This window comes from Phoca vitulina, unplaced genomic scaffold (assembly GCF_004348235.1).
Source record: "Phoca vitulina isolate PV1807 unplaced genomic scaffold, GSC_HSeal_1.0 scaffold100, whole genome shotgun sequence".
Lineage (NCBI taxonomy): Eukaryota > Metazoa > Chordata > Mammalia > Carnivora > Phocidae > Phoca > Phoca vitulina.
This window is the reverse complement of record NW_022589803.1, coordinates 1,679,379-1,697,868: the sequence shown is the minus strand read 5'-3', so window position 1 is coordinate 1,697,868 and position 18,490 is coordinate 1,679,379. Positions and strand designations below refer to the sequence as shown.

Sequence of the window (18,490 nt, the reverse complement as noted above, 5' to 3'; positions counted from 1 at the left end):
GCGTTCTAGGATGTGGTTGAGTGGATGAGCAAACCAGGGCTTCTGCAATGCCAGGCTTCTGCTACCCCCACACTCATCCTGTTGTACAGTGACTGTTAATGACCTGCCTGTCACCCCCATCAACTCTGAGCTCAGGGAGAGCACAGACCATGTAGATGCATTCTCTGGGTCTCAGCTTTCTTGCCTATAATATGAAAGAGATGGATTACATGGGTGGTTTTCAAACTGGGTTCCTTAGAGCCTCAGGGTTCCTGAGAAATATTGTAGGATTGTTGGAGTGGGGGAATGTGCCTGGCGCTGAAGAAGAAACACTGCCCCTACCTGCTTCAACAGAGCATGTTCACTTGTTAGTGTCATTCTTTTTTTTAAGATTTTATTTATTTGTTTATTTATTTATTTATTTATTTATTTATTTATTTATTTATTTTTAAAGATTTTATTTATTTATTTGAGACAGAGAGAATGAGAGAGAGAGAGCACATGAGAGGGGGGAGGGTCAGAGGGAGAAGCAGGCTCCCTGCTGAGCAGGGAGCCCGATGCGGGACTCGATCCAGGGACTCCAGGATCATGACCTGAGCCGAAGGCAGTCGCCTAACCAACTGAGCCACCCAGGCGCCCTTATTTATTATTATTTTTTTAAAGATTCCATTCATTTATTTGACAGAGAGAGAGCGAGAGTGCACAAGCAGGGGGAGCGGCAGGGGCAAAGTGAGAAGCAGTCTCCCTGCTTAGCAGGGAGCCGGACGTGGGGCTAGATCCCAGGACCCTGGGATCATGACCCAAGCCAAAGGCAGACACTCAACCAACTGAGCCACCCAGGTGCCCCTATTTATTTATTTAAAAGAGAGAGCATGCGCACAAGCAGAAGGAGCGGCAGGCAGAGGGAGTGCGAGAGGGAGAAGCAGGCTCCCTGTCGAGCAAGGAGCCTGACGCGGGACTTGATCCCAGGACCCTGGGATCATGACCTGAGCCGAAGACACTTAACAAATTGAGCCACCCAGGAGCCCCTGTTAGTGTCATTCTTCAGGTTCTAAGGAAGACTTTGGCTTAATAAAGAGGTATACCGCTAGAAGCAAGTTTGGAAACCTCTGGGTTAGAGCCCCTTCTATTACATGCAAACACACATTGCCCTGACACTCAGTGATTCCACTGACCCCGAGAGAAGGCACCTGTGCCCCTCACATCTTAGTTTACCCCACATCACCAGCCTTATACTCCATGCTGCCTCTCCCCCCAGCACCGGTCTGTGACCTTTGGACCATGTGATTATGGGGTATGTGATCCTGGGCAATCTGGTTCACATCCTTCTTCTGCCGACCTGGCCTGGCCCTGTTTCAGCTCTGCCACCCATTCCTGGAGCTTTGCAGAGCTTGCCTGGCCTTCGTGAGAGGTGAAGACTCCATCCAGAGAGCCAGCCCACGGGAGGATTAAAAAAATTTTTTTTTCCCATTTATTTATTTGAGAGAGAAACAGAGAGCGCACAAGTGGGGGGTGTGGCAGAGGGAGAGAGAGAAGCAGACTCTGCGCTGAGTGTGGAGCCCAATGTGGGGCTTGATCCCAGGATCCTGAGATTAAGACTTGAGCCAAAATCAAGAGTCAAATGCTTAACTGACTGAGCCACCTAGGCACCCCCGACTGGAGGATTTTAAGCTTCCAGACAGACCCCTGTAGCCCCAGCTTCCACTCTACATCCCTTATTTTTGGGTCAATGTGTTTCCTTTTCTTTTTCTTTTTTTCCTTTTTCCTTTTTTTTTTTTAAAGATCTTATTTATTTATTTGTCAGAGAGAGAGCACAAGCAGGGGGAGCAGCAGAGGGAGAGGGAGAAGCAGACTCCCCATTGAGCAGGGAGTCCGACATGGGGCTCGATCCTGGGACCCTGAGATCATGACCTGAGCTGAAGGCAGACGCTTAACTAACGGTGCCACCAAGGCGCCCCGTCTTTTTCCTTTTTTTTAAAGATTTTTTTAAATTTATTTTTTGACAGAGAGACAGCGAGAGAGGGAACACAAGCAGGGGGAGTGGGAGAGGGAGAAGCAAGCTTCCCACGGAGCAGGGAGCCTGATGCGGGGCTTGATCTCAGGACCCTGGGATCATGACCTGAGCCAAAGGCAGATGCTCAACGACTGAGCCACCCAGGTGCTCCTTTTTCTTTCTTTAAACAAAGGGTTTTCTTTACTTGTTTACATGTTTTTTCTTCATTTTATGTAATAAGTTTATTTATTTATTTATTTAGATTTTATTTATCTGAGAGAGAGCGAAAGTGAGAGAGAGCACAGAGGGAGAGGGAGAAGCAGACTCGCCGCTGAGTGGAGAGCCCGATGCGGGGCTCGATCCCAGGACCCTGAGATCATGACCTGAGCCGAAGGCAGACGCTTAACCAACTGAGCCACCCAGGCACCCCATGTTTATTATTTAATTAATCTCTACACCCAACGTGGGGCTCGAACTCACGACCCCGAAATCAAGAGTTGCATGCTCTTCCGACTGAGCCAGCCAGGCGCCCCTGGGTCAATGTGTTTCCTATCTGTCCTCTGATGTCTCCTCAGCATCTAAAACAGTGCCTAGCACATATTCAATAAATACGTGACTGAAGAAGACAGAGGCATGCAGGCCAGGTGTGGTCTCTGTCCTCATGGAATTTATAGTCCAGGGGAGGACACAGAGGTTAAACACAGATAATGGCAAAGGACTGTAGTAAATGTGAATCATGGGCAGGGGGCTGTGAGTGTGGGGTATGGTGCCAATGGGGCGAAGAGCCCACCAGAGCAGGCTTCCTTGGGAGCCAAGGCAGGAGAGGGCAGGAGGGCTGCCCAGAGCTGAGATCAGATTTCAGCAGTAGGACCTGCCAAGCCCCCAGCGCTCTGTGGTCTGGCTGCCTGCGCTACTCGCTCCCATGCCCGCCCCACCCAGGGCACGCCCATGAGGGTCTGACATTGATTCTTCGCAATTGTGTCCCAGTCCTCAGTGGCCTGAAGAGAAACAGGAGCTCAGAGGGGGAAGGAAGGGTCACTCAGCAGGGGCCCGACCAGGTCTTCTCCCTCTAAGTGGTGGGTAGGCCTGGAACCCCCAGCACTGGCCCCTTCCTGGACGGGGCTGGGCACCTGGGGAGGACCCATGCTGTTGTCTGGGTCCACCTCCCAGGCCCTGAGGCCGTGTCTGGCCTACTCCATGCCCTCCTAGGGAGGGAAGGACAAGTGTGTTCGCTCTCTGGCTAGGGCTCCCCAGCCTGCTGGGCTGGTCTTTCCCTCCCAGCAGCACTGGCCCAGCTCCTCAGGCACGTGTCCCTGTGGGTGGCCAGCCTGCTCCTACCTACATGTTGTGGGCCTTCTCCTGGAGCCCTCCCTATAGTCGGGGAGCCTGGCTCTGTCCTCTCCAGAGGAGCAAACTGCTCAGGGTCACACAGGGACTTGTGCCCATGCCTGTATGACCCAAGTCTGAACTGGTGCCGCTATAGCCTGGCCCACTGGCTCTGGCAGTCTGAGTGGAACTGTCATCCGCAAGCCTTCAGACAAATGGCCGCTCCTTCCCGAAGACCCGGTGGCTGTTGGCAGCATCAATGTTTCCAGCTATGCACTGTTTCCAGGACAGACCTAGCTTCCATCTTCTTCTTTTTTTTTTAATATTTTATTTATTCATTTGAGACACAGAGATACAGAGAGAGAGAGAGAGAGAGAGAAAGCATGAGCAGGGAGAGAGGCAGAGGGAGAGGGAGAAGCAGGCTCCTCGCTGAGCCAGGAACCCGATGTGGGGCTCGATTCCAGGACCCTGGGATCATGACCCGAGCCCAAAGCAGACGCCCAACCATCTGAGCCACCCAGGCGCCCCCTAGCTTCCATCTTCTGCCATTTCCACTTCTTTCCCCTCTGCACCTCTTCCATCTGCCCTCCTTTGGCAGCCTGAAGCACAAGGCCTGATCTACCTTCTTCCTGACACCAGTGGCAATACCTTTGGTCCAGTCATTTGGCTATTGCTCTAAGTCAGGGACAGTCTTTTTTTTTTTTTTTTTTTCACTTCAAAGTTTGAATTATTTATTTTAGAGAGAGAGAGCGTGAGAGCGGCGGGAGGGGCAGAGAGAGAGGGAGAGACAGAGTCTCAAGCAGACTCCTTGCTGAGCGTAGAGCCCGATGCAGAGCTCCATCTCATGACCCTGAGATCATGACCTGAGTCAAAATCAAGAATCAAACGCCTAACTGACTAAGCCACCCAGGCACCCCCAAGGGACAGTCCTTCACCAACTGTTTGTTGAGTACCCAATCTAGTCAGGGCAGGGTGGCCAGGCACCATGTGAATTTCCTCATTCACTAAGCACAAACCCCCAATGGGATTTGTGAAGGGAGGATGGAAGGAAACAGGGAGGTTGGGAGGGAGGGTAGAAGGGAAAGAAGGAGCCCATTAGGTCAGCTGAGCCTTCCAGACCTTAGTTTCCCCCTCACAGTCGAAGAGCCAACTTGGGCTTGACCCTCTGACCAGCCGGGTGGCTGAAAATTGACCCCTTGAGCCTCAGTTTCTTCCTTTGCAAATGGGGCTGATAACAGTTCTGACCTCAGAGGGCTGTTGGGAGAGTCAATAGAACACTTGTACATTTGCACTCACGGGAACCCAGCTGTCAGGTCAACCAAGTGAACAAGCATTGTAAGCTGAGTCTTCAAGAATGATTAGCACTTGGGGCGCCTGGTTGGCTCAGTCGGACTCTTGATCTGAGCTCAGGTCTTGATCTCTGGGTTGTGAGTTCAAGTCTCATGTTGAGCTCTGTGTTGGGCATGGAGCCTACTAGAAGAAGAAGGAGGAGGAGGAGGAGGAGGAGGAGGAGAAGGAGAAGAATTAGCATTTGCCAGATGGATAAGGTGGTGTTGCTGGGAAAGAATGACAAAGGCATCACAGGCAAAGGACAGAGGACAAAGGAGCAGCAAGGACAGAGGCAGGGGGTGTGGTGTGGTGGGAGCACTGGTCTTGGGAAGGGAGAGATGTAGGATGTGAGGTTTTGGGCCAGCAGAAGGAGGTCAAGGCAGAGGCTCACCAGCATGAACCAGATCAGGGTCTAACTTCTGGAGCCCCTCTTCCTAGCAGGGTGATGAAGGGCAAGCTACCACTCTCAGGGCCTTGGCTTCCTCACCTGTGAAATGGAACATCCTAGCACTGCTCTGTGGTGCCAGTGAACTTGGTGGTGGGTGTAAATGTGCAGCGCCCAGTGCCAGGCATACAGTCAGCCTGCCGAGGAGCTCCTTCCATCCCTTGCCCCTTCTTCAGCCCCTATCAGGCTTCTCCCCTGGGCTCCCATACCTCACCCGACCATTGCCACATTCTGGCGTTCTTCTCAGTGCCTCCCCAGGATGCTGCAAGTTGCTTGAGGGCAGGTGCCACCTTTGTATCTCCCTCTCTAGCAGGTGAGCACCCAAGACCCTGTGCTGACTGGGAGAAGAAGAAGAAGCATGTGGTGAGTTCTAGCCAAAGGATAGTCCAGGAAGAGGACGAGGACTGGAAGAAGAGGAGGAAGAGGCCACTTTTAATGGAAGGCTCAGGGAAGTGAGGTCCAAATGAAAAGCCAGGTCCAAATGAACATGGTTTGTCTCAGTGGAAGGGGGCTGGTGTAACCAGAAGCCAGGCCTGCCATGGAGAGCAATAAAAGTTTTAGAGCAGGAGAGGGGCCCCACAGACCAGGTATCTTTTCCACTGGGGCTGGGTACATTTTCTGCGTGCTTGTTTAACAATGGTACTCTGCTGCTCAGAGCCTTTGCTCCTCACCTGCGAGGAAGCAATCTTGCAGGGTGATGGTGAGGGCATAGGAAGATGCCATGGCAGAGGCTAGTTCTTGGCACTTGGCCTCTCCTGACTTCCCCTTCCATTCCTAGTTTCACGTGTCCAGGTTAAGGGTATGCACTGCGCATTCCAACCGACTTGGAATTCTTCAGGGCGGGGCTCCCTTTCCCTCTGTGTTTCTCTATAGGAGGAGGTAGGTCCCAAGAAAGTTGTGTTCTTTCTTTGACCTGGACCTATATAGCACCAGGCTTAGTGTACACAGTAGGAGCATGGAGCCAGTCACTAGGCCAGACTTCCAAGTCCCCCATGCTTCTAGGGAGCTAGCTGATGGAGTCCCTCACACATCTGCTGAATGTTTATTGAACACCCACTGCATGCCAGCCCTGGGTGGGGGGAGATAAAAGGCAGACAGAACCTTGATTGCATGAAGCTTGTCATCTTGTCCCCCCCAACCCATGTCAAGCCTGGGCTCCGAGAACACTGTGTGGAAGGCCAACCCCATTCCAGGCTACATAATCTCCAGTTCTCTTTTCTTCTCTCCTTTCATGGGAAACTCATTGCTGTTAGAATGGAGAAAAACTCCTTCACAAGGCCTAAATGTGTCCTGAAGCTGGACCCTTCTCTCTCTCTCTTTTTAAGATTTTATTTATTTATTTGACAGAGAGAGAGACAGCAAGAGAGGGAACACAAGCAGGGGGAGTGGGAGAGGGAGAAGCAGACTTCCCGCAGAGCAGGGAGCCCGATGCGGGGCTCGATCCCAGGACCCTGGGACCATGACCTGAGCTGAAAGCAGACGCTTAATGACTGAGCCACCCAGGCGCCCCTGGACCCTTCTCTTTGCCTGCACTGCTACCTGGCGTCCAAACCACCATCAGCTTTGCCGATTGGCTACAGTAGGCTTCCAAATGGCCCCTACTCCCCTGCTTATCCCTCCCCATTCTTCATTCTCCAGTCATAGTACTTTCCTTAAACACGTACATCTGACGATGTGGCTGCTACACACATCCACCGAAGGTCTCTCGCAGAGTATAGAAGAAAAGCCAAACCCCTCCTGTTCTTTTAAGGCTGTCCTGGTCTATCACCTGCCTCCCTTGCTCCCTATTAACTTCTTACTCCATTCTGGCCAACCAGACAGCCTCATGGCCTTTGCCAGTGTCTTTTCTCCTGCTTGAAACAATCTCCTCCCAGTCTCTCAGCTGCTCCATCCCATCCTTCAAGTTCCAGAGTTGGCCCTGAAGCCAGCAGGTCAGTTTCTGTTCCTAGCCGGCTGCATGAACTTGGGCAAATCATTGGCCTTCTCTATGCTTCTGTTTCCTGTGAGATGTGTTGTTAATGGTAGCCATCTCATAGAGTGGTTTCAAAGATTAAGGAAAATAAGGCACAGGAGGGGGCAGCTGGCAATAGAGGTTCCAGTGTTAGCTGTTACTTTACTATTTCCTCAGTGAGGCTTCCCTGACTTCCCAATGAAAAGTCGGTCTCCAGTGGGTGCCTGGGTGGCTCAGTTGGTTGAGCAACTGCCTTCCGCTCAGGTCATGATCCTGGAATTCCAGGATCGAGTCCCACATGGGGCTCCCTGCTCAGCAGGGAGTCTGCTTCTCCCCCTGACCCTCCCCCCTCTCGTGCTGCTCTCTCTCTCAAATAAATAAATAAATAAAATCTTTTTTTTTTTTAAAAAGTAGGTCTCTGGGGCGCCTGGGTGGCTCAGTCGTTAAACTCTGGCTTCGGCTCAGGTCATAATCCCGGGGTACTGGGATCGAGCCACGCATCGGGCTCCCTGCTCCGCGGGAAGCCTGCTTCTCCCTCTCCCACTCCCCCTGCTTGTGTTCCCTCTCTCGCTATATCTCTCTCTGTCAAATAAATAAATAAACTCTTAAAAAAAAAAAGTAGGTTCCCACAGTCACTTTCCCATCAACTAGGTTTCACCCAGGTTTCTTTTCTTTTCTTTAAGATTTTATTTATTTGACAGAGAGAGAGAGAGAGAGAGAGAAAGAGAATAAGCAGGGGGAACAGCAGAGGGAGAGGGAGAAGCAGGCTCCCTGCGGAGCATGGAGTCCCATGCAGGACTCTACCCCAGGACCCTGGGATCATGACCTGAGCCGAAGGCAGACGCTGTACTGACTGAGCCACCCAGGCGCCCCTCAGTTTCCTTTTCTTCACAGCACTTATCAGTGTCAGAAATAATCTTGGTTATTCAATGATCTTATGCAACCAATATTTATTGTGCACCTACTATGTGCCAAGGACTTTTGTAATTGCCTCCGGATTGGACATCCAGTAAAGGCAGGGTGACTGCCAGTCCCGTTCATCTGTGTTCGCCCAGTACCGTAGTGGCACACAGTAGGCACTTCGCACGTCGCCCGCCCCTCCCCCGCTCCAGGAAGTGCGGGGGTGCAGCCGCCCGGCGGACCGCGATGCATTCTGGGAAAGCAGCAGCACCAGATCCAAGATGGCGGCCAGCAGGAGGCTGATGAAGGTAAAAGCCATTCTCCGGCGCCGGCCGGGCAGGGGGGGGGCGGCGTCCCGGCCCGGCGTCCCCGCGGCGGGCCGGGACTCCTCGGGGCGTCGCCGCTCGGTTTCCCGTCCCTGTGTGGCCCCACCGCCCCCCTGCCCGCACGCGGGCTGAGGGAGGTAACGGGGCCGCCTAGGCCGCAGCCTGGGCGGGAGCGCCAGGCCGCGCTGGGAGCTGCCGCTGGCCCCTCCGCCCGGTTCCGGGCGTTCACGTCGCCCTCCGCCCGGAACCGGGCCAGGTCCTCCTCACGGTGGCCGCCTCCCGGACCGGGGGCGGCGTTGATGTGGGGGCCCGGCCGGGAGGTCCCAAACCGGGCGCCCGCGGGGCAGGCCCGAGCGCCGGAGCTCCGGCCGGGAGCCCGCGCCGCGGAGCCGCCCCGCCCTGGGCCGCAGCGCGCCGGCTTTAGAGCTCCGGAGGCCGGGAGGTTGGGAGGCTCGGGCTGGGGAAGGAAGGAGGAGGCCAGGCGACAAAAGTTAGGTCAGTTTGTTGGTGGGTCGTTTGAAATTGCTCTGGGTCCTAGCAAACTGTCGCCTTGTGACTGCAGAGTCACACAGCGGGCAAGTTCCAACTCCAGGAAGGCGTGGGGTCGGCCGCCTTCGCGGCGCTGTTCTTCTTCCCCGTCTCCTTTTCAACCTACCACTTACAATCATCAGGATCTCCTTTCCTTGCGGAAGCAAAAGTGCCATTTTGGGGGATGGGGTGGGGGTTGGCTTCAATCGTTCGAACCCAAACTGGCCAAAGTTTATAAAAATAACTTGGTACTTTGTATCTTGCATGCAGCGGGGTGCCTTCTTGCTAAGTGGCTCCTTTGGTGAGGAATACAGATGCTAAACTGGCTAAGTTCTTTCCCGAATATGTTTGCCGTCCTCCGGCGCCAACCTCGCCAAGATTTGTGAGTCCGCGCCTGGATAGTGCTGCCGGGTTGCACCGGGCCGGAAATAAAAAAGACACAGGAGCTGATTTCCTGAGAGGAGATAAAGAGCTGGGGTTCCTCTTGGGCTTGGTGGAACTAGACATTGAACTTGGAGTCATAGCCTCTGGGCCCTCCCTCCCTGGGAACGTTTTCTTTCTTTTGTTCACTAAGGGCTGGGGACGGCATTTAACTTCATAAAACTGGATTGGAAGTGGGCACAAAAGAATAGTCAGCAGATTCCAGACTTCTTCTCATCTTTTTTCTGCCGGTGACACCACCATTCACCCACCAGTCATCTAGATGAGAGGACTGTTATTCACTTACTTCCGTACTCTACTTGCAGTCACCCATTAAGACTTGCGGATTTTACTTTAGAGGGAGTTCTTGAGTGTGCTTTCCTTCCTAATCTTACAGCAATTACCAGAATCCATATCCTCATCTCTCAGATGCCTTTCCAAGTACTACTGTTCTCCTCTGACTCCCCTTCTTGGACACCAGAATTCTTTTTCTAAAGTACATATTTAATCTTTTCACTCCTGTTGAAGCCTCTGTGATCTTATTGTCCTCAGCAGTTAATCCTAACTTCTTATTTGGCATGCAAGACCCTTCTTAGGCTGGCTGAAAGTAATCTGTTTAGCCTCACGTCCTACCCCTTATTTTCCCACTACCCTTGCAAATCATAGTAGCTACCTTTTTTTAAAAACTGTTACTTTGTGCAGCCCTGTACTTCACATTTATATCATGTTTAATCTTCCCTGAAAAGTAGACATTCCCATTTTGTAGGTGGGAAAATGGAATGCTGAGAGATTTTGTTGGGTTGCCCCAGTTTTCCTAGCTTGGGAGAGTGAGCTGTAATCTCACTTCTGTTTGATTCCAGAGCCCCCTGCTCTTACTCAGTTGTTATATGGTCTTCCTTTGCACTTGCTTGGAGAAAGGCTGCCTTCCCCTTGCCTCTCCTCCCTTTCAGGGAAATCCTAGGTTCACTTCCAATGCCAGCTACTCTGTGAGGCCTTTGCCCCCATCCCCCTTCAGAATAAGTTGTTTCCTCCTTTTTGTGACCACAGCACTTTCTTTGTGTTTCTCTTTGAGATTTTGTCCCAATCAGATTTGTGTTAGACTTGCCTTTCCTACTGGGTTCTGAGCTCCTCAAGGACAGGAATCTTGACCTAATTCATCCCTGTATGGTATCTCCTAGTCTACCCCATTTGACCTAGTTTGGGGTTCCCCGGCTTCCAGGGGTCTGAGAGGGGAGTTAACTGTAGTTTTCAAAAAAATTGGAGCTTAGAGAAAATATGTAACATTAACTGAATGCTTTTAAGTGCTAGATCATTTACATTAATTCTTTTCAATAACACTTAGAGTTAGTGTATTGTCATCTTTATTTTACAAATGAGAGAATTGTGAGGCTTTGATAGGTTGAGTGCTACCTAAGGTGGAGTAGCAAGCCGACGAGGGTGGGGAGAGATAAGAAGTTAAATCTCCCCAGCTTCAAATCCCAAGGTCCATGCCCCTTTCTTACCCCAAGGATGCTTGGAAGACTATGTAGTTTATTGAGTTGTGGATGGAAATTCTTTCAGTTCAGTAGAGGAATGCTGGTTACATGATGCAGGTCATTGGCTCTGAGAGTCAGGGTTTAAGCTGGTTAGTTTAAAAAACAAACCCAAATTATTGATGCATGTTGATCAATACATGGAGTGGAAATAATAAAAGGCGTTTTCGATGATGAAAGAAATATGTTGAAAAATCAAATGAATTACATTTTTTTTTTTAAAGATTTTTTTTTTATTTATTCATTTGAGACAGAGAGCATGAGCAGGGGGAGGTGCAGAGGGAGAGGGAGAAGCAGGCTCTCTGCTGAGCGGGGAGCCGGATGTGGGACTCTTGATCCTAGGACCCTGGGATCATGACCTGAGCCGAAGGCAGAGGCGTAATCATCTGAGCCACCCAGACGCCCCAAATGAATTACATCTTAAAGAACTTTAGATTTCCTCAAAAACTATTATCCAGGACACTCACAGTCAAAGATTTCTTTGTAACAATGGACTGTCTGCAGATAGTATAAGATATATTATTAAAAGTAGAGTGATTTGCATATATTGGGCTGAGAAGTTATTTTAGGCGGGGTATGATCAAGTCTTTAATTTAAAAAGCATTTGCCAGGCGCCTGGGTGGCTCAGTTGGTTTAGCGTCTGCCTTTGGCTCAGGTCGTGGTCCCAGGATCCTGGGAGTCCCACGTTGGGCTCCCTGCTCAGCGGGGAGTCTGCTTCTCCCTCTGCCCCTTCCCCCGCACTCTCTCTCTCTCTCAAAAATAAATAATCTTAAAAAATAAAATAAAAAGCATTTGCCAAAAGGAGTAGCCTTTTTCACATCCCTTTTTAGGAATTACAATGTTAATAAAACATTAAATATATTTTAATTAGCAAGCAGCAAATTCAGCATTGATGGCAACAGTGGGAATGTAACCATTGCTTCTATCAGGAAGGGAAATAGCTACAAAAGTGAAACCTGTAGCTGTGGTTAAGGAAATTGATTGCAGTCTGATCATTTCTTTTCAGCTTCTGAATTGCACACATCTCCCCTAAGGGCCCTCCAGCTGAGTATCTTCCCAGAGGGGCTTTTCTAAGTGAGGAAAGTTGTGGATTTAAGAAGCGGGGGTGACATTTTATTAGTTATTACGGTGTAACTGTTAAGGAATTGAGATTTGTAACAGCCTTTTAATGCTATTTAAATAATGTTCAGTTAGAGGGTGCCTGGGCCACTCATTCGGTGTCCTACTAGTGATTTCGGCTCCGGTCATGATCTCATGGGTCATGGGATCACTCCCCTCTTAGTGGGGAGTTTGCTTGGGATTCTCTCCCTCTGCCCCTCCCCCCACTCATGGTCATGCACACGTGCTCTTTCTCTCAAATAAATTTTTTTTTTTTAAAGATTTTGTTTATTTATTTGACAGAGACACAGCGAGAGAGGGAATACAAGCAGGGGGAGTGGCTGAGGGAGAAGCAGGCTTCCCGCGGAGCAGGGAGCCCGATGCGGGGCTCGATCCCAGGACCCTGGGATCATGACCTGAGCCGAAGGCAGACGCTTAACGACTGAGCCACCCAGGCGCCCCTCAAATAAATCTTGAAAAAAAAAAAAATGTTCAGTCAGAACTCTATATTGGTGTACTTTCTCTGTCCATAATTACACATGAATAAGTAGGAGAAGTCATTAAATAACAGTTCTTTCCTTGGAATTCATAGGCAATAAACTGGTTTGCTTTTGAGTACAAGTTTATGGTCTCTGAAGTTGGGTAATTAACACGACAGAGCAGTGAGTGTGTCTGGTAGGTGTATTGTGCGTGTCAGACGGTGAGGGGAGTTTTCCAGATGATGCTATGCGAGTATAAATGTCCTGAATCCACTGGGTTTTGGGGAATTCAGAAAAGCATTGTATTTTTTTTTTTTTTAATCCTAAATGTAAAATCCCAGTGAGTTGGGACTATTTCAGCCTCCCTTAATGGCACTCATTGTAAATGTTCTCCATTAAAAGAAAATTGGGACAGGCCCTGGAAAAGAGAGTGTACTTAGTTGTTGCAACATTTGCGACCTTCTTAAGGGTCTATATACTAGAACAAAAATACTTAGGGTACTTGGACCTATTCTGATTTTGTTACAACTCTATCAAGAGTTTGTCAAATTAGCATTGTATTGTACCAAGTCACTTGGACATATTCTCATTCTATTGAAAAGTACCACTAAATGTTCAAGAGATATTTCTATTTTCTTTGCTGTAACACTAAGGGATTAAATTTAGAGAACCCAAAGATACCTCTCCTGAGCCCAGACTTTGTATCTAACTGCCTTGAGAGTTTCCCTTTGAATGGCATGTAGACCTGTAGTTGTCCAAGCTGATCCTGTGTCCCATGCTTCTCCTGTCTTGCCTTCCTTAATGATCCACTTGTCTACTCAGTCACCCAAGGAAGAACTTGGGGAAACCCACCTCGCCCCCTCTTCCCACATCTAGCCAGCTGCCAGATTCTGCTGAACTAGGCCTTTATCTCTGGTTTCTGTGTGTCTTTTCTCAATACGCACTACTGCTTCCTTAGTTGAGGCCATCCATTGTGGTAGGACACCTGCATCGGATTCCTTGGTGGCTTCCTCTTATTCCTCACCAGTCTGTCCTCAGTCCCACATGATTCCTAACCAGCAGTTCATCAAAGAGAAGTGCACATGCTCAGGGCTCAGGCCCTGCTCTCAGAGATTAGAACCAAATTTAAGAGGTCAGGGCTCTGTGTTTAAAAACCCACATACCTTAGCATGTCCTACAAGGTCTGGTCTCGAGAGTGTCTTCCCCCACTTGCCCATGGGATCCCCTAAACATGCTTTGCACCCTTGGGTGTCTAAATGGGCATCCCTGCCTCTTCTCTACATCAGGGTAATTTCTTGTCCTTTAAGACTCAGTTCACAGGGCACCTCCTCTTGGCTCTGCACTTGAGGAGCTCAGTGAGGGAGAAGAATGGCATGCATCTAGAACAAAGAAATCCTGGGCTGTCCACTCTATGCTGAATGTATGCCAGCTGAATAATGGAGTACAGGGGAGGGAAAGATCCTCTGACATTGATAAGAAGGTGGAACTTGGTCTGGCCCTTGAAGAATAAGCAAGGGTTTGGGTTGTTGAGGGGAGGGGCCTGGCAGCCAGTGAGGTTAAGTAGCTTTCATCCCTTAAAGTGGATGTGGGCAGTGGCTATGAGAGATGCCCTGGGGATCCCTGGTGACAGTTCACCTACCTCCCAGTACGGTTCCCTGCTTCTGACCTTGTGCTGTCCCTTTCTTAGGTTTTAGTTAGGCCAGCCCTGAGGAATTTTCCAGAAGCACTGGGTAAGTGGCCTAGTTTTACCCTAGGTTGGTATATCCAGTGCACCTGGCCCTCCAGAACTGTGAGCCTTCCCTCCCTCCCTCTGCCCTGGCAGGGCTAAGTTCTCCGGCCAGCCACTGGAAGACTTGTCTCTCCATGAAGGGGCGTTGCGGAGGGCGATGCTGATGTGTTTAAGGACAGGTGGCAAAGAGATGCCTGGGCCTTTCAGTTGAGGGGGTCAGATGTATCCTCAGCTTCAGGATCCAGGAGAAAGCAGCAGGCTTCTCACGTGTGAGAGCTTTTGTCTCCAGGTTTCCTCTAGCCAGCCTCGTCCTGTCTGTCCTTAAGGGCATATAGATAAACCTAACCCTCACCCCAGTGAAAAGAGGGGAGGAAAGGGTCTTTCATTCAGGGCAAAGCTATCGAGAGGAAGAATACAGTATACTGAGTAAGAGCTTCTGGAGGGGTGCCTAGGTGGCTCAGTCAGTTAGGCGTCTGTCTGCCTTTGGCTCAGGTCATGATCCCAGGGCTCTGGGGTCGAGCCCCACGCCGGGCTCTCTGCACAGCGGGGAGCCTGCTTCTCCCTCTCCCTCTGCCTGCTCTTCCTCCTGCTTGTGCTCTCCTGCTCTCTCTGTCAAATAAATAAATAAAATCTTAAAAAAAAAGCAAAAAAAAGAGCTGCTGGAGATTGTGTATCCTGGGCCTGCCACATCTTAATTGGAGGAACTTGGGCAAGTTACTTAATCTCTTTGTGTTAGTTTATTTCACCTGTGTGTGCAAGTGAACTAAATTAGTATATATCACATGTTCTGGAGAGTGCTTAGCATATCCTAAGTGAGATACCTGTAGGTTATTATTTATTTGACAGAGAGACACAGCGAGAGAGGGAACACAAGCAGGGGGAGTGGGAGAGGGAGAAGCAGGCTTCCCCGCCGAGCAGGGAGCCCGATGTGGGGCTCGATCCCAGGACCCTGGGATCATGACCTGAGCTGAAAGGCAGACGCTTAACGACTGAGCCACCCAGGCGCCCCTATTATTATTATTATTATTATTATTATTATCATCATCATCATCATCATCATTATCATCGGCAGTCAGCAAGACATGTCCTCCTGACAGCAGCCTGTCAGGAGGGGAGAGCTCAGTGCTGAAAAGGTGGGTTGGGCCAGGTAGGGGCTGCATGCCTGGACATGATCTCACCATAGGCAGAGCCCATTCTCTTTCCCTCCCCTCTCTCCTGCCTCTTGAAATAACCTGTTCCTTAAGGTTAGCAAGAGGTTTCTTTTTTTTTTTTTTTTTAAGATTTTTATTTATTTATTTGACAGAGCGAGAGAGCACAAGCAGGGGGAACAGTATAGGGAGAGGGAGAAGCAGGCTCCCAGCTGAGCAGGGAGCCTGATGCGGGGCTCGATCCCAGGACCCTGGGATCATGACCTGAGCCGAAGGCAGACGCTTAACCATCTGAGCCACCCAGGCACCCCTAGCAAGAGGTTTCTTGAGACAGCTGTGTGAATATGTCTTTGTTCAAAGATGTATACTTTTCTCAGCAAAATTGAAAAGCTCTTGAATTCAAAATTTGTCTTCCCAGTATCTTAAAATCTCACCCTTGTATTATTTCTTCCTGTCCTGTGTGTATTATGTGCAGTGCAGTGACTGTCACTGTGTCCAAAGATGAGCCCAGGTGCAATGGAAGGCACCAAAAGGTGCTGAGCTGGGAGGAGGGGGTGGGAATTTGAAGGGAACTCTCTTTCTCTCTTTTTTTTTTAAAGAGATTTTATTTATTTATTTGAGAAAGAGAGTGAGAGAGCTCACACATGCGCGCAAGGAGAGGGAGAGAAAGGGAGAGAATCCGACGCTGGGCTGATCCCACAAACCGGAGGTCATGACCTGAGCCAAAACCAAGAGACGGATGCTCAACTGACTGATCCGCCCTGAAGGACACTCTTAAATAAGTAGTTGCAGTCCCAGAAGTAACGCTGTTGCTTTTTGTCTTCTCTTTCAGCCCTGAAGCAGAAAGTTAAGGAAGGTTGCTTCTGGTGGCTGTTCCGTTTTTCCTCCTGGCCCTTTGCGTAGTCTGTTTAGAATTCCAGAGCTGCGAGGGGCCCCCTTGACAGACAGGAGGCTGAGGCTTGGGGGCCACCACCCACAGGCTCACAGTGGAGCCGGGCACCCTCACTGCCCAGGCCTCCCTGCCCTCTGTCTTGCTCCTGCTCTTCACATGGTTGCTTCTGTTTTTTAAGGAAGGACATGGTGGAGAGGAGGAGAATTCATTTCAGGTTAGGTGGTGGTTTAGGTTTTGTTCAGTTTTTAACATTTCCAGGTCTGTGTTGATTGTAGTTTTCTGTACTTCATGATCTTGGTCAGATTTTGTTCCCGCTTCTTTACCAACATAGTTCAGCCGAGGAGTGAAATACTGTTTTGACAGCCCCTGGCCCAGCAGGTACATTTGCCAGCAAAGCAATCAGTAATGTCAAATCCAGTGCTCATGGTGGTGCTCTGTCTTTCTGAGAGGGGAGGCGGCCTGACTCTGTCACAGGATTGGAGAATGGGTACAACTCAGAAGTTGAACAGCCTCTGAGTCCCTTCTGACATGGTTAGAATATCTACTTCACACCAGTGTACCTCTTGTTAAGAAAACTCAGCACAGGAGAGCTAACCTTACAGGAGGAGACCTGCCATGTGTTTTCCACACGGGGTTCCCATTCCGGTCACTCGTGCTGGGGCGCTGGACTCTGGAATATGTGACGTAGGTCAAGAATACCAGGTACAACCATGTTCACATGGGGACAGAAACCTATTCCAGGGGCAAGGCCAACATCCAGAAGCTGACTGTGTGTGGAGCTGGCGTCAGAGCCCACTCAGCTGGGACCGGGGCCATGCTCATCTGGAGGTGTGTGGGCAGTGTGTTCCTATAAGCCTGTTCTGAATGTTCTCTTCAGCCATGTCCTCTTAGAATGACCTCTTGAGAAGTGGCCCACTACCCTGGAGCAGTGTGCTATGGTTGAATAACAGGGACCTGAGTTCAGATCTTAACTTCTGCCACGGACTCGTTTCTGTCACATTAGTTGTGATAATAACTAAGTGTAAGATGGTATACTGCTGACCCATGGAAGGGGTGATGTGTTGTTGTGGGTCCCGCCTCCTTTGCTGAGTATTCATTGAAATAAGAGAATCGTGTTTGGGGGGCTCTGAAACCTTATGTTTAGATGTACAGTATTTTGGAATTATTAAAGTCATGATTTAGTGTCATTGCCACCGGTTGCTTTGTGCGAGCTTGGAAAGCACATTTCTGTCAAAATTATTACTTGGCTCCTGTCACACAAAAAAGCAGGAAGTAGTTTTTTCAAATTATTAATGTCCCACCAATTGTGTAGCTGGTACTTGAGAGTGATACTGTACTTAGATTTAAGGCAGGTTTGTGTCACTTTCCCTTAGACATCCAGCTTCATCTGCCAGGTTTCATTTTGCCTGGACAAGAGGAGCATAGAAACGTTCCTTGCACAACGTAAACACTTAATGACCAGCTGTGAAGGGTTAGGGCAAATGCTGTATATGTTCACGCTTTTGTCATAAATCTGGGGAAGTGCTATTCCAGAGCAGGCTGAGCCCTCCCAGGATCCTGCTCAGGAAATAGGAGCCCCTCCGCTGCCTGTTTGCAGTGGAAGTCTTCACCACCCTCACCCACTGCTTTGTGTGGCTGAGAGATTCTACTTCTGCCTCCAGTCCTGGCCGTACCCTGTAAAAGGCCCGTGACTTGGGCCTCTCTGAACTTTAGCTTTACCATCTCTAAGAGAAAGCTAAATATGCCTGACCTGCCTGTCTCCAGGGGTGTTGTGAGCTTCTAGTCCTATTCTGTTGTAAACACTGCAGAGTATTGTTGTAACCAACCACCTCTCACGCTTCTCTCTCAGGGTCTTGCTGCTTTTCACACGGCTGCTTTGGGTGCCTATCTCCTGCACTGAAGGCACACACCTATAGCATCTTAATTTCTGGAGACTACCTCCAGAAATAACCGGCTCTTTCCTAGAAGACCACCTGTTCCCTAGCATCACTCCATTTCTATATGGTGTTTTTTATTGTTTTATTTTTCCATTTCTGTTTTTTGTTGGGATTTTGAAGGTGATGATACTAAGCTGTTGCCCTCCAAGGGGGAGTGTGGTGGTGATATATTCTTAGCAACTCCTCTACCTTATATTTCCTTTTCCTTTTTTTTCTTTTTCTTTCTTTCTTTCTTTCTTTCATTGAGATACAGTTGATCAGGTCATTTCTGGAAAACCTTTGTGCCAACAACTATAAACATATGTCTTTTTTTTTTAACATGACAAACTTTTTTTTTTTTTTTTTTAAAGATTTTATTTATCTATTTGAGACAGAGAGAGAGAGCACATGAGATGGGGGAGGGTCAGAGGGAGAAGCAGGCTCCCTGCCGAGCAGGGAGCCCGATGCGGGACTCGATCCAGGGACTCCAGGATCATGA

General features: G+C 49.5%; 1 protein-coding gene across 2 annotated transcripts in view; it reads left to right on the top strand.

Annotated features, from left to right (window-relative positions):
• The first annotated feature begins 8,131 nt into the window (after positions 1-8,131).
• UBE2L3 (ubiquitin conjugating enzyme E2 L3) overlaps positions 8,132-18,490 on the top strand; it is a 54,894-nt gene continuing 44,535 nt past the window's right edge. Inside the window, exon 1 of one of the 2 annotated variants that reach the window (XM_032397583.1) lies at positions 8,132-8,231. In XM_032397583.1, coding sequence (XP_032253474.1) covers positions 8,205-8,231 — 27 coding nt within the window. In that variant the 5' untranslated portion in view covers positions 8,132-8,204. The remainder of the gene's footprint in view (positions 8,232-18,490) is intronic. The other variant, XM_032397584.1, reaches the window with a different exon arrangement.